Source organism: Dinoponera quadriceps, unplaced genomic scaffold (assembly GCF_001313825.1).
Source record: "Dinoponera quadriceps isolate SergipeBrazil2010 unplaced genomic scaffold, ASM131382v1 scaffold248, whole genome shotgun sequence".
NCBI lineage: Eukaryota > Metazoa > Arthropoda > Insecta > Hymenoptera > Formicidae > Dinoponera > Dinoponera quadriceps.
This window is the reverse complement of record NW_014554606.1, coordinates 396,487-411,548: the sequence shown is the minus strand read 5'-3', so window position 1 is coordinate 411,548 and position 15,062 is coordinate 396,487. Positions and strand designations below refer to the sequence as shown.

General features: G+C 38.0%; 3 protein-coding genes across 9 annotated transcripts in view; 1 reads left to right on the top strand and 2 right to left on the bottom strand.

The window, feature by feature from the left end:
- The window catches only part of LOC106752289 (ADP-ribosylation factor-like protein 4C), a 9,514-nt gene extending 8,442 nt beyond the window's left edge, over positions 1-1,072 (bottom strand). For all 3 annotated transcript variants that reach the window (XM_014633869.1, XM_014633868.1, XM_014633873.1), the window contains exon 1: positions 800-1,072. The gene's annotated coding sequence lies outside the window, so the exon portion shown is untranslated. The remainder of the gene's footprint in view (positions 1-799) is intronic.
- A 772-nt stretch (positions 1,073-1,844) lies between these two features.
- Positions 1,845-6,093, bottom strand: LOC106752274 (SUN domain-containing protein 1-like). 5 transcript variants are annotated; one of them, XM_014633847.1, is made up of 15 exons: positions 6,055-6,093; positions 5,859-5,968; positions 5,504-5,698; positions 5,274-5,382; positions 5,021-5,160; positions 4,468-4,684; positions 4,226-4,362; positions 4,072-4,136; positions 3,767-3,957; positions 3,616-3,690; positions 3,260-3,512; positions 2,988-3,128; positions 2,618-2,910; positions 2,228-2,320; positions 1,845-2,043 (listed from the first exon to the last, which is right to left on the bottom strand). In XM_014633847.1, the coding sequence occupies exons 3-15, from the start codon at positions 5,692-5,694 to the stop codon at positions 1,930-1,932; spliced, it is 2,019 nt and encodes a 672-aa protein (XP_014489333.1). In that variant the 5' UTR covers positions 5,695-5,698; positions 5,859-5,968; positions 6,055-6,093; the 3' UTR covers positions 1,845-1,929. The 5 variants fall into 5 exon arrangements, with proteins under 5 accessions (XP_014489333.1, XP_014489334.1, XP_014489331.1 ...); XM_014633848.1 differs by lacking the exon at positions 5,859-5,968 and having other exon boundaries at positions 6,055-6,073; XM_014633845.1 differs by lacking the exon at positions 6,055-6,093 and having other exon boundaries at positions 5,504-5,621; positions 5,859-6,033.
- Positions 6,094-6,402: 309 nt separating this feature from the next.
- Positions 6,403-15,047, top strand: LOC106752356 (thioredoxin domain-containing protein 11). The gene is made up of 10 exons (XM_014634001.1): positions 6,403-6,780; positions 6,853-7,063; positions 7,145-7,375; positions 7,632-7,838; positions 7,901-8,098; positions 9,595-10,037; positions 10,215-10,533; positions 10,875-11,120; positions 11,404-11,597; positions 11,848-15,047. Exons 1-10 carry the CDS (start codon positions 6,545-6,547, stop codon positions 12,347-12,349), a joined length of 2,787 nt encoding a protein of 928 aa, XP_014489487.1. The 5' UTR covers positions 6,403-6,544; the 3' UTR covers positions 12,350-15,047.
- The last annotated feature ends 15 nt before the right edge of the window (positions 15,048-15,062 follow it).

Genomic DNA, 15,062 nt, shown 5'->3' with positions numbered 1-15,062 from the left:
ATTATCTGACTCTGATCACACATAAGAGCGACTCCAGCATAAATATTTTCAGAGATTTAAACAGTCATGCTTTATATATTCGCTTATTTTCTCAAGGCTCAAGGTCCAAACGACCTTTTGCTACACAATAAAACTATATTTATATATACTTAAAAAAATAATAATATTTACATAGATTATATATAAACTAGAAGAATATAATACACACAGTATGAAGAATAATAAAGAGGTGTGTACACATACATATAAGCATGTACATATGTATGTGTGTATTCATCTATATATCAAAGTTATATAAAAATATAATGCTTTTAATATTCTATATACATCAACCTTTATCAAATTTCATAATGAGTAGAAAAAGGCAATGGTTTGAGTCATGAAAGGAAGGCGGAAAAAGAAAGAAAGAAAGAAAGAAAGAAAGAAAGAAAGGAAGGAGAGAGAGAGAGAGAGAGAGAGAGAAAGAGAGAGAGAGTCTCTACATATAGCAATTTATAGACGCATGAAGGCATATATGTATGATATTATCAGTATGTTCGTTAATCCTATTAAATTTTAACGTAGCGATAATTGCATGTACGAAACATAGGAAGATTTTTCACGCAATTTGTGTCAAAGAATAATGATTATCAAACTCCACTTGATGCATCGCGGTCAGACGGTCGGGAATCGTCGCGATACGCACAAAACATCTCTCCTCCAGCCTGTCACGTAACCCCGAAAATTTCAGGGCGCGTCGCGGCGCTGGTTTCATCGTCACTTTCAATCATCGGCAATTGCACTGCCTCTCGGCACTCACCGTGTTAGATTGAGACGTATAATCCGATTCCATGTTTAAATCCACACATTAGCACGAGAAGTACTGACCCACTTTTTGTACGCACTTCCAGGAAGATACGGCTATTCACCGAACATGCAGATGAAAAAACTTGCACACTTTTTGACACAACCAAACAGCTACCCAAGTAGTTCAAGACGGACTGACGCGCAGCAAACAGCAAACCAATCCAACTCGCGCGAGTAGGAAGAGATTCGTAGGCCGTTGATTCGCCTATCGCCCGCGCGACAGCAGGAACGATCAGCGGTAGCTAGAAATCCTCTAGTTCGGGGATTCTTCCGGGCCGGCTCCGAGGCGACTCGTGGAGACCTCTCACGGAAAGCTGTGGCATGTAAAAAAGGATTTTTCCTATTATGAATATCAGGAAGAGATCATCCGGGTAATAATCACTTTTCATTTGTAATAGCGTTCGTTCTTGCAAATCAGAGACATCAGTTTGCTTCGGTTGCTTTCCAGCAAGAAATAAAAAGTCGTTTTATTGGCTACATATTATCTTAAGATGATCTTAAAACCTAACATAGCTGATGTCTATATGCAGGATTCACACTACGTCCGATATTCGATGTACATTCGGTCGCAAAACGGTTGCAACAGTTTTTGTTTCTCAAATTTCGGAACACGCAAAAATTATGACGAAGCGAACCTATGAATTGACGTATGAACACACAAGGTGCCAAAAAGCAATTTTCATGGAGAAATCCTAGTAATCGATGTTTGCACGAAGTTAGTTTCAAAGTGGCGACTTTTCGTCTAGTAACAAAACATTAGGTGTCATGTCTGACCATTTGTTATATCTAGGGTCACTAGAAATGTTCAATCACGTATCACATCTACTAAACTGTGCATCATGACTGATTAAAAAAAAAAACTGCAAATGAGATATCTCAAATATCGCTTCTTTCATATATGATTTTGTTTTCAATTACAAATGTCATTATTTTTTTAATGATATATGGGTATTAGAAATAAATTACATTAATGTCCAGCTTAAAATATTAAACAGTAGTTAAGAAAATATCTGGGTCATTTGTTGAATGTTGTTTTTTTTTTATATAAAAAGGAACCTCTGGACGTTATTGGATCGATATTCCCTAAGTAGGTATTCCATGAACGCGGAACTTATACAGACAGGTGTAGTCTAGTTGTCCGTGGTTACTGTGTATCCTCAATTCAACATACTCGTAAGGCCTATCGATGGTTGTGTTCTATATATAAAAATCAGTTATAGTATTCATAAATGTAAGTTCTACTTGTAATATATAATAAAGTATATAATAACAGAATATATTGAGGAGCTTGTTAGAATACAATTCGTAAAATTACTATAAATTTATTACACAATATTTATACTTCGAAAATTATTTTTATCAATAATGAAAGAATTTGTACCTGTACTGGGAAATACTGCAAATTATCATCAGAATTTACGAATTCATAATCACCGAATATTACAGGCTTTGGATCATTCTCATCTGTTAGACCCTGGTGAGAAAACAAAGAATGATAAATATGAACACACATGCATGCACGCACGCACGCACGCGCACACACAGAGAGAGAGAGAGAGAGAGAGCAAATTATGAGTATTTACATCTCAATCCCCTCAGGATAATCTCATATAAAAGGAAATTATAAAAAATTATCAACATATATTAGAAGATGTTTTCTAATGTGTTTGTAATACACCCAAAGTATTTCAAGCAGTTTTTGAATCTTAACGTAGAATTATTTCAGAAGAAATACAGGGATTACATGGAAAAAGTAACTGTTATTACATACCCACACGTTGAAGTTTCTAGGCGCGCTCGACATGTTCCCGGACGGTATAATTATTCTGGGGATGTGCTCCAAAGTAAAACCAGTTACATAAATAATGCTCCGTAATCGTATCAGGAGGTATCCGGGGAAATTCTGGAATGCCCAGCAAATACCTGGCTGCATTACATTCATTTGTATCACCGTCCGTGGATTATTGTTACAGCATCGGTAATACAATGGAAAACCTAAGATGCTAATAACTTTCGACTTGACGTCGTACCCCTGAGTGTTCCGTGTACTGATAATTTCACCTCCTGTAAACATAATGTATATCGATTTACTTGTCAATACCACATGCTCGGAGTTACTCTCGTCGGAGCGATTGCAATACCTGCTGACTCTAAAGCGTAATCCACTTTACCCGTCCTGTCTGCGTCGTATATCCGTAGAATATCCTTCACTATCTTGCGAACGTGTTCTTCCGAAATGCGAGTGCTCGAATCGCTCGAATCATTGTTCAAAACTGCCTGAGCTGCAAAAGTATATTCGTGATTCCGTCATCGTTACTGACTGTGTACGATTGAAACAGATTAAGAAAATCCGAATGTTTCTCAACAGGCGAATCGTGGCAAAGTTTATCGGATTTGCATCTTATTCCCATACCTTCGATACTGCATGACCTAAGCACATTTTCCGTTATATTCTTCTTCAAAATTTCAAATGGAAAATAATAAAAATAGTCGGATAAGATTTCTTCCACTTGTATCTTGATGTAATTGTTTACAGAAGATTCCAATTTCGCGGAAAAATTGCGCAGCTTCTCCAATTCATGTCTGATCATCTTGAGTTCGTTATTTATTATATTGTTCGGTTCTCCGCTGATATTCATTTTATCTGCTATATCAGTGTTTATGTCCTGCAAGGAATATCAGAGTTCATAAAACCGTCATATAATTATTGTCTAAAATTTGTACTCGGGCTTTTTTTGCCGAAGAGCAACGATATAATCGAAAACTTACATTAAATTCTTTCCGCAAATCGTCTTGCCTTTCTTTATAATCTTCCAAGATGCGGGTGATATTCGTGAGATATTCCTACTTATACGCATGCAAATTTTAAATAGAAGATTGTACAAGGATAATAAGAATTAGTAAAAATTTCGATTTATACCTTTTGATACATCTGTTCCTTTTCAAACGCCTCCATTCTATTAAGCAGAACATTATTATCGATCAATTTCTCTTCAACTTGTCTGCTTTCATTCTCGTTCATCTTTATAACAGTTAAAAATTCATCTGTCACATTCTTTGACGCATCATGAATAGCAGGAGAAAATAAATATCTAATTATATACGAAGAACCTGAAACATATTTCATATAAATATTTGTACGATAGTAAAAAAAAATTTTCTTTTTCTGTTACTTTTCTGTGCGTCGAGATGCAATGTTCCAACGTAAAATTACCTAATACTCACCAAGCACGAGTAAACACCAAACTGAAATCCATATCAACTTTTTTCCAATTAACCGTCTTCTAACACTGTAAAATTATAAACACAAAAATTAATTATTCTACTTTTACTTTTAACGAGTTTCAATTATCATAAGAATGAGGAAAACATCTGAAACCTTTGCCGAAGATTTAAGGAACTTTTTGAATCCGCATAAGCTGAATTCACGTATACATATTGTCTTGCATGCATGCTTTTGTTCAGAGCTGATCTTCCTGCAGAATCTAATGCGCATGTAAGCGAAATATCATCGGACTGTAAAATTTCAGAAACAGGTCACGTTTTACGACATAAATATATTAACATTTTATTTGCAAAAAGAGCGACACACATACTGAAAAGCTGCGCAAATAAGATTACCAAATGAAATAAAGAAGTTACTTTTTCCGAAACAACAGTTGTTCTTTGTGAAATCTGATTTTGATAACCGACTACCGACCGATATTCAAAATTGTTTGTATTGTCGTCTTTGCGTATAAACTGCCTTGACACGTTAGGCATCGCTAGCACATCCGGAACTGCTTCATAATGATATTGTGATGTTTGTGAACACATATAATCTGTCTCCGAATAAATACTGAAATATTTAAATATATTTGAATATGCTGATAATTTTATTATTGACATAAGCACACCAAAGTGCCGATCAATCTTTGTTTATATCCTCTAAAGCCAATCTCAATCATCAATATCATTAATTTGGGCTATAAATTAATGTTTACAAACAATACACACATACACACATATATTTTTCTCTAGCAGGAAGATCATGACTCCGAAGTAGTATAAGATTTACAGTAGTCAAGCAGGATAGATAGGAATATTTGCTGTTATGCCAGCGAGAAGCATTAAGGCTGTTTCATAAATAGTCAAAGATACATGCAATACATGATAAAATTCAAGATGTACATACTTCCATAGTCTATCAGTTCGCTTGTAAGTTTCACAAACCGATCCTGATTCACCCCAAGGGTCATTTTTCTTTTTCTCTTTATATAAATAATCACTGATGAGTACTTTGCACGGTATAATACCTGCGTACTTTTGTTCAACCTTTTAATCGGACACATTCTCCTTATTCTCACTTTGGCCATTATAAATATCTGCTTGTTAATGTTTTAACAGTCTGACCATTGATCTGCTTTTCTGGATATTAAAGAACTTACTGATTTTGTGTTTTGATTATTTCTTACACTTCCTGTCATGGGTCTTTCTTTATCCTTCTCTTTTATTGTTTCTATGTTCTCCTCTTGCACTTTACTATTCCTTCTAGTCCTACAGATATTTAAGAGAATAAAAATATAGGTAATGAAATACATTTGATTATATGTATCTTGCACACTATTATTTCTGTTATATCAATAGCAAATACTCTAAACTTAAATCAACCACTTACAATTTAGTATCAGACTTCTCACTACTTGTTGCTCCTCCAGGTGTATAAGATCTTCTGTGGTTTCTACTTCTGATATCATAAGGACACTCCGTTGCTACCAAGTTTGATCCCTCATGATCTGAGATCATAAAGTTGTGCAAACGTGACCTAATCCCGCTACGTAGCTCATAATGATGTTGTTTAATTTCCATCTTGCTATTTAACAACAAAATACCAAGATATTGAGCAAATCAAAACAAGACACCCCTCAGCAACTGACAATTTTGACAGAAGTAACAGTCAAAGATTAAGTCATTCTCTGGGAAAAAAAAATATAAAAAGGATGTTGACGAGTATATTTAAAAATAATTGCTACACGGAAGGACAATCGCAGTCTTTCTCCTTTGAATTTCTATTTCTAATCCTTCCTCTCGTCTTGAACACTCAAACTCTCCGATTACATATGAGAGTAAAGCTCGTATCAGACTACGGATTAGAGATTGAGATTGAATTGAAATTTGACCAATCAGTACAAAGTTCATTAAATTTTATTAAATTTGAATTGAATTAACTTTGCATTGATTGGCCAAAATTCAATTTAATCATAATCAATCCATAGTCTGATACGGGCTTAACGTACTCTCATGAAAAGGGCAATATTCATGAATACTTTTAATTTGCGCTACTCGCGAAAGCCGTGTCATTGGCTGCATGTTATTTCAAGATGACGCTCAGCCAATGGGATGGCCTGCGTTAATACGAGTTATCCAAATCCAGCATGCATTTGGTCCGTTCTTTTTAGCTGAACTGGTGCAATAAGATTGAGACAAGTGTATTTTGTCTCGCTCTAATTTATTGCCCCTGTTCAGCGATGCAGCTAAAAAGAATAGACCAATAGAGGCAAACAGTTCATTGGAAAGTGCTCTCGCGTGCAAATGTGCACGGCACGAGGGTCGCAAGTGCAGAGTTGGCCGGCCGAACGTTCATAATCTAATAAGTAAGGACTAAGGCGGTCGCGGCGAGAAAGGCGATAGCGATGCGTTGATCACCGGCTGACAGGCGATGGCTGGACGAACGTCCAGAGAGGAACGCGAGACGATCCCACCGAAAAATGTCGATAACCTACAGCACCCGAACACGTCCGCGTCTACGTCAACATCCGAATCAACGAGTAACGACGTGGCTAACAAGGAAGAGCTGGCGATAGAAGAGCGGCTGGTCGTCAAAATGTTCTCTTACGAAATCGTTTGCTTCGTCCTCGCCATCACTTTCACCGCCTTGGCCGCGCTGCACAGCTCGTGAGTTTTGGAGTTTTGCGGTTTCCCCGTGCTGTAACGTACACGCTGAATCCACGTTCATGAACCTTGCAGGCCGCCCAAAGTCTCCAAACCTCCGGTAGCAAAACCTTTCTTCAATCGGAGCTCTGTTGTACTGGATTTTTACAAGGGCCACTTGGGTGCGATGATCGAGAGGATGACGCAAACCGACTTTAGCTTCGTCATGTATTACGCCCCATGGGACGCGGAGAGCCAGGCGCTTAGACAAGAGTTTGAAAAGGTTGCTCAATTTTATCATCCGCAGGTACGAGAAAGCACCAGGATCTATGGGATTTAGCTGATCGTCGAGCATTTGTAAACACCTGTGTACTGTGTGTGTCCTTAGATATTCTTCGCGGCCATTAATTGCTGGCATCCCGACTCGGAATGCAGAGCACAGTATAATAAGATCCATGGTTATCCGGTGTTGATGTTGTACCCATCTAGGAATCCCGGTATCAATTACAGAGGCATTCGCACAGCACCATACATGATTCGTTTTCTAGACGCTGTCATGAATCCCATCGTTAGGATAATTCATAAAGAACAGCTGATGGAATTGTTGGTCACCTATGACGTGAGTATAAACCAATGAAAATGAGTGAAACCTTCGGATACTAATTTTAGTAGAATAACTTGCCCCGAGTATTTTTGTTTCTTCTCAGAGAACAGATAAATATTTTTACATTCTGTTAATAGATTAATTTATCGTCGAGTCATCACAAGTTTTTATTTAATTTGTGTGTTAAATTTTGACAGAGAGTTGATGTGTAGTATAATAACACTATTGTGTTAATTGTTTCTACAATTAATTCACCTTTATTCTCTTGCAGGCAGTGGTCGTAGGATATTTTAATTTCACACGGTTGGATAGAGCTCCTGGGTATAAGGAGTTCTACAAAACCGCGATACGGTCATTGGAGAGAGATCCTAACAGAGAACTGGTGTTTGCTATGGTGACCAATACGTTGTCTAGCGAATTGAATTATGGAATCTACAGATATCCATCTGCAAGCTTGCTCATGTGGAATGAATCCTTAGTAAGTGTATAACGTGCGAATCTAGCCTACTCTAGGTAATAAACCGACATTAAAACATTCAGAGTTATCCGGAAGATAAGGAATGGATTTCCGAGAGCATCCTCAATTGGATCAGCAGTTCCATCCATCAGCCGTCTCTCTGGCTGCAACCACCTGGTGTGAAAGCGCTTACTCTCGCGCCGTATTTACGCGAGGGGCCAGTCTTGTTTCTCTTTACACCCCGGAATCCGCTTCATACGGAAAATTACATTTACAATCTGGTGCGTTATGTTACAAATTTGTGCTCTTATCTTCTGCTCGAGAGCATTAAGAGAATCATTAAAATCTAAAAAAAAAAATATATATATAATACATCACTCAATAAGTCTCCGGTCTAGCTAAGAAAAACAAATTTTTTTTTTTAAATTCGACTTTATTCGTCAATATATTCTCCTTCAAGAGTGATACATTCATTCCAACGCTCCTCTAACTTTTCAATGCCCTTTTTGTAGAACGATTTGTCTTTGTTCTCAAAATAGGCCTCAGTTTCGGCAATCACTTCTTCATTTGAGCCAAATTTCTTTCTCTGGAGCATCTTTTTGATGTCTGCAAAAAGCCGGTAGTCGCTGGGGGCCAGATCTGGGGAGTACGGTGGGTGGGGAAGCAATTCGAAGCGTAATTCATTCAATTTAACCATCGTTTTCATCGACTTGTGACACAGGGCATTGTCTTGGTGAAACAGCACTTTTTTCTTTTGTATGTGAGGTCGTTTTTTCTTGATTTCTACACTCAATCGATCCAATAATGCCATGTAATATTCGCTATTGATAGTTTTATCTTTCTCAAGATATTCGATGAACAAAATACCATGCGCGTCCCAAAATACGGATGCCATAACCTTGCCAGCTGACTTTTAAGTTTTTGGTCGCTTTGGACGACTTTCATCGGCTGCTGTCCACTCAGCTGACGATCTTTTTAATTCAAGTGTGTAGTAGTGGATCCATGTTTCGTCCAATGTCACATACTGACGCAAGAAATCTTTCTTATCTCGCTTGAACAGCTCCAAACAACGCTCTGAATCGTCGACGCGTTGTTGTTTTTGATCTGGTGTGAGCAAACGCGGCACCTACTTCGAAAGCAACTTACACATGCTCAAATTTTCGTGTGAAATTGTAAACACACTACCTTCTGATATCTTTAAGGTGTCAGCTATCTCACGCAACTTCACTTTATGGTTTTTCAAAACTATTTTGTGGACTTTTTTTATGTTTTCTGGAACGACTGCCGATTTTAGGCGACCAGAGCGTTCAGCATCATCGGTGTTTGTACGACCGCGTTTAAATTCAGCATACCAGTCAATAATAGTTGATTTCCCTGGTGCAGAGTCTCCATAACGCTTATCAAGCCACTGTTTGGCTTCAACAGTATTTTTCCCCATCAAAAAACAATGTTTAATCAACACACGAAATTCTTTTTTATCCATTGTTTTAAAAATTACAAAACTGGGGTCACTAAAACCACTATAACCTGTAAGCTAATTATCTGAATGTCATGAAATTTTGACATGTATCGTTTGAAGGATGCTACTATCCAGAAATCATATGGGTCTGTCAACAGTATTGCCATATATGTGTCAGACCGGAGACTTATTGAGTGATATGTTATATATATATATATATATATATATATATAAATTATATACGAATGTAAACATAAAAATATTTTTTATTGAATATATGTGATATCTTTTTATGAACATATTCGAATGTTCATTCAGGTAAGGGAAGTCGGCTTGCAATATTATAACTGCGCGGATAATATATTAGTGAAGGATATAGTCACGCGTCTGGAAGCGAAACGACGTACAGCAATAATCCGTCACTTCTCTAGAAACGAAGAATGTGCCGAACTTCTGAGCGAGAGTAGAGTCTACGTTGAGGAGGCAAAGGAAGAACCGATTGCTAGTGTGTCGATTCAGCAATGGATCAACAACAGTTGCTGCGCAAACATTGCAATGAATAAGTGCACCATGCGTGAGATAAAAACGATGAGTCCATTGGTGCAAAGGAAGATATGCGTGAGCGTTTCTGAAAGATTCGACGGTGTTTGCAAGGATACCGATGTATTCACGGTGACAGTCGAGCAATGCGGGAAGCAGGTGTGCAATTACAATAAGAACTACGCGGTAATGAGACTGCAGGAAGAGTCGAAATTAAAAAGGTAACACGTGCGAATTACACGTACACATGTAATTAACATGTATGATGATTCATAGCAACTCTGACATATCTAAGAGATTTGATCTAAGACTTGAGTATATTTCGAGCATGTTATTTAAATGAAATCCACGAGAGAACGTACCGCAACTGGAGTAGTAAATTGATCGTTTATTTTAAGAATGCACGCAGGTGCGAAGTACAAAACGTCATTGCCGAAGAGAAAAGACGATCCGCTGTCCGCGAGTACGGTGAGAAGAAATTTCTTGAAGGAGCGCTGCAGAAGATGGCTAGCTGGCAACAATTATCATCCGTCGTTGTTCCCGCGAGATTCTCCGAAACAATTTAACATCAGCTTGAAAGACTCGGTCTGCAAGACCAACAAAACACTAGCTTTGATAGCTATCGACAGTTTACATTACTTCCACTTTGCGGAACGTCTCGGGATTGATATCTCGAAGCGAAGAAATAAAACCACCGTTGTCATCTTGGACGCCGCGGTAAGCTTCAAGACTCGTAGATTTTCTTGTCCACATTACTTATTTTTTTATTTATTTATACGAAAATCTCGTCCCTTTGATATAAACTAAGTATATAATTTGTTGGGGAGAAAACTTTAACTACACTAATAATAAAAATATATGAGAAAGAGCAAGAGAAAAAAAACTATTCGTGAAGAGCCTGAATTCAACTGTTTAATAATAAGTAGTTTTAAAAGAGATCAATGATAAAATGAAAATGACTGATAGTGAAGTAATTTAACTTTCATTATATTACCCTTGCCGCTTCACTTGTACGTTTCACTTCACGGCACTCTTCGTGCCTTTTTTTTACATTTCAGCTGGAGAGTCAGTACGTCATGCATCATGATTTTAGCGAGTACGCACTAGTTGATTTTATCAACAACTATACGCAAGGCCTGCTGGAACGAACATTGCGCTCGGACAATTCGCAGTGCTGCGAAACGCAAAAACAGAGAACGTCGTCCAATGAGGACAGCTGTAACAATGTAAATACACGTTCGAAGATTCGCGTGCCAGAACTGACAACAGAAACCTTCCTAGACACGATCTTAGATCCATTCAAGGTTAGGATACGACAAAATTATCGCTTTTCAGCTAGTGATGACGTATGGCGAGTAATATGGATAAGCGAAGCCTGAGAAACAAATTTATGTCGTTTATGAGATATTTGAACGAACTTTGATTAAAATTTGCTTGTTTTCACAACCGTTATACTTCTGGAGGTAATGGAAATATTAAAATGGACACACAGTATATCTGAATATCTTACTGCGGCGCGTTCTGTCATATTCTATCGCTTATACGATAGTTTAACATATAAGAAGCTAATTGGATTTTTTTAAATAGGATGTAGTCATAATGCATCACTCCCCTTACTGCGGATTTTGCAGTGCCGTATCATATGTGTACTTGACAGTGGCGCATTATTTATCCAACATGGACCATATGATTTTCGTGAGAATTGACGGGGACAACAACGATTTGCCGTGGGAATACAGCATGAATCGTTTCCCATCAATCTTATTCTTTCCTGCAAAGAGGTACGACATCACTTTTCAACGTGAATTTCTTTTTCGTGCAAACATATTTTGTTCGATGATGAAATCTTCCTTAACACGTTGACTGCCAACTACGAGATATCTCGTAGGTTGTTTACTTACCCAGGACGCCAACTACGAGTTATCTCGTCGCTTCATCACTTGATTAAATCAAATTGGCTTCTGAGACCAGAATCGTGAAAAATTCCGTGGCAGTCAACGTGTTAATGTTCTTACAACTGAAATATTGCAGAAAGGAAGACAGCACTGTGTTTCCGTTTTCCGTTCCTATCACTATCCCGAATCTGCTGAACTTTGTGCTGGCGAATTTGGACGGTGATTCCCACGTTGAAGCTCTGACCAACATTTGCCAAGCAGGCAGTGGCGAAGCGCCGGATAAATGCATCGCTAGAACTCGATGGCTGTGCTTAGATATTATCGAGCAACTTTTGCACGACTATAGGAAGCTTCGGCGTCATTTGAGTTTCTTGGATAAAAAGACCGCGCGTAACAAGCGCAAGATCATTCTTCTGAAATTGGAACACATCAAGGACATTCATTTCATTCTGGGCTCAACCGTGAATCTCGCCGAAGATCGGAAAAAGGCGCAGCTGATCAGGGAAAAATTTTGCAAGTACTATAAAGCCGTTAAAATGCTAGAGACAAGTGACAAAGTAGAGAATAAGCACTACACATCGAACAGCACCGGACACTCGTCGAGTCCTGAACGAGAAATGAAGAGAAGTAAATTGTGATACAGATTCCGCCTTACAAATATATTAACGTACGTCCACGCGATGATGGATACTGATATTTTGGGATATCCTAGACGTTTTGGCCAATAAATAGACGCCAAATTTTACGAAGATGAAATGCGTATTTCCACGCTCTCGGGGGGTATTGGCTTTGTTTTCAAAATTTTCAAAATATGTTCATATCAAAGAGAGAAAAAGAGAGTTGAAGAAGCAAATTGAAGTATGAAGAAGTCGTGTACACAAGTGGCGCTTCTACAACTAACACAGCTTCGTGATAAAGTGCGTAACAAATCCTGGCAAATAGGGTGATCAAATATGAGAACATAGCCAATGTTGTACCGAGTATAAATTCGGGAAAAGGAAGATATTAAGATAGAAAATAATAATTCTTTACCAGGGCCGCGAAAGACTAAGGATCATTCTAACGCGAAGGATCAGGACAAATTTGTGACCTGCTCGTTTGTATTTCTATACAGTGTGCTTGTTAACGGTGCGACAGCATTTGTAAAGTTGTGTAAATATTGAGATATATATATATCATACATACATACATATATATATATATATATATATATGTATGTATGTATGTATATGTACTATGATTAAGATAGTAAATCTGTATGCGTGCGTGCGTGTGTGAGTTGGCGTGCGACACTACCATTTGTCATTGTTGAGATTTTGCTAAAAAAACAAAAAGAAACTGAATAATTAAGAAACGGCGATTTATTCAAGTGTTTCCCAAGGCAAATGGTTGCTACATCTTGAATTCAGGGACTCCGCGGTACAATGTGTAATACTTAGTCATTACATCATTATATTGTTATATCTCTCTTCGGGCCTCAACGCATACTAGTAATGTGATGATATCGCAATCAGCTGTATTCGTCATCATTCCGGCATCATTCATAACTATTCCAAGAATATCTCGGTGGTGTGCAGAGCATCAGTGTTGATACAATACTACAGAAATTTGGGAGAAAAGATGCCTCATTGCACGAGAATAAAATTGGCCGACGCGTCCCACTTATATGGAAATATATTTGTGGGATATAAACGGTAGAAGAACGTCTGTTAAAAGTCGAGGATATTATCGTCGAGATGCAAAACTCTCTGAAGTGAAGTAATATTCTGGATAAGATAGCGCAGGCCGGACGTGATCAATTATGCGGATTGCGTACGTCACACTTCCCCGGTTTTATTTATAAGGTTGCGCTACTTTATTACACGTGATGAAATTCCCGGTAAAATAACACGCGAAAGGAAACTCGTTTCTTCCATTGATACAAATTATTGCGCCGGCTATTCACTCTGTTATTTTCCACTGTAAATCTCGTTTACATATTCGAGATTCGCGTTTTGTTTTTAAGATTGATCTTTATACGCAATCGTGAATAATCAAGTGCATTCTCCGCTGGAGAAAGTGGTGCGACATAATACGATATTGGCGTGTTCAATAACGTGTTGTTAAAATTGTACTTTTGTGCCGAACGATTTTACGTCTGAATGTTGTGCGAAAATCGTGCCAAGAAACGCGAGATGAGAATAACTAATAATTCTAAACGGAATAAATGGATGTGTATCGAGGTACAACGTTTGGTTAACGCATTATTTTTCTTTTTTTATTCAAGTTTCAATGAAGCTGCATCTGTGGTATCACAACAATGCCCTCGCAAGTACAAGATGTCTCGAAAAAAATCGGCTCATCCACATCACGGACAAATGTGAGAATCTCCGAGACTCTCTCTCCGATGCTTTTATTAATGCGTCGCGCATAATAATGGGATGAATACCAGTCGTAAAGTGATTTAATTTGGATAATTGGCGAACGCGGATTGTACATTTTGGTCCTTTGCCCGTCGCTGCCATTTGTTGCTACACGCTCTCGCGCAAGCGTACAATCCCTCTCGCAAAATAGTCGATTACATACACGGAGGCGTGTGCAACAAACGTAGCATCGAAGTCGCACCGCATCGCAGTTTTTTTTTCCCCTAAAAAGCTGCTGTTTGTTGTTGCCGCCGCTGCGGTAGTCGCTGCAGCTGCGGCTCCGGGCACTTGCGCTCTCTCACAATTAAAAAAGTTCTCTCAAAATAATTTCCAACAAATCACATAGCAGCCCAATAAATACCTTAAAACATCTAAACAGCGTTATCGCCTACCGTTAAGATATATAAAAAACTCAGAAAAAGAAGAGGAAGGAGAGCAAGAAAAAAAAGAGGGGGGAGAAAAACGTTTATTATGCGCTCTGAGCTGAGCTAGCTTAAAGAATAGCTAGATGATCGGGAGGGGGAGGGGGAGGAAATAACGCGATTTGATGATTCGTTAAACCCGTAAGTATGTAATAATTAGGTACACCTGTCATGGAAGAGATCGCGTAAAAAAAAATGTGCTCTCGAGATTCTCATAAATTATAAACAAATGTTTACAATGCCGCGTGTGTGGGATCTCGTGTATATGTTGTGTGTATATATGTTTGCATGTCCGTTACGTGTACACGGCGAAGCTAAACTCTGATAGATAAACTTCTGAGCGAAAGATCTGATTTGGTCAAAAATGTCCATCGAAAACTCTTTCCGTTGTGCCAATCTTCGGTCGGCAGCAATCGGGAGAAAAGTGGTTAAAGTAACCTCGTAAATTCATGCTTCTGTGTTATATATATATATATATATATATAAATAATATATATATATATATATATATATATATATATATATAT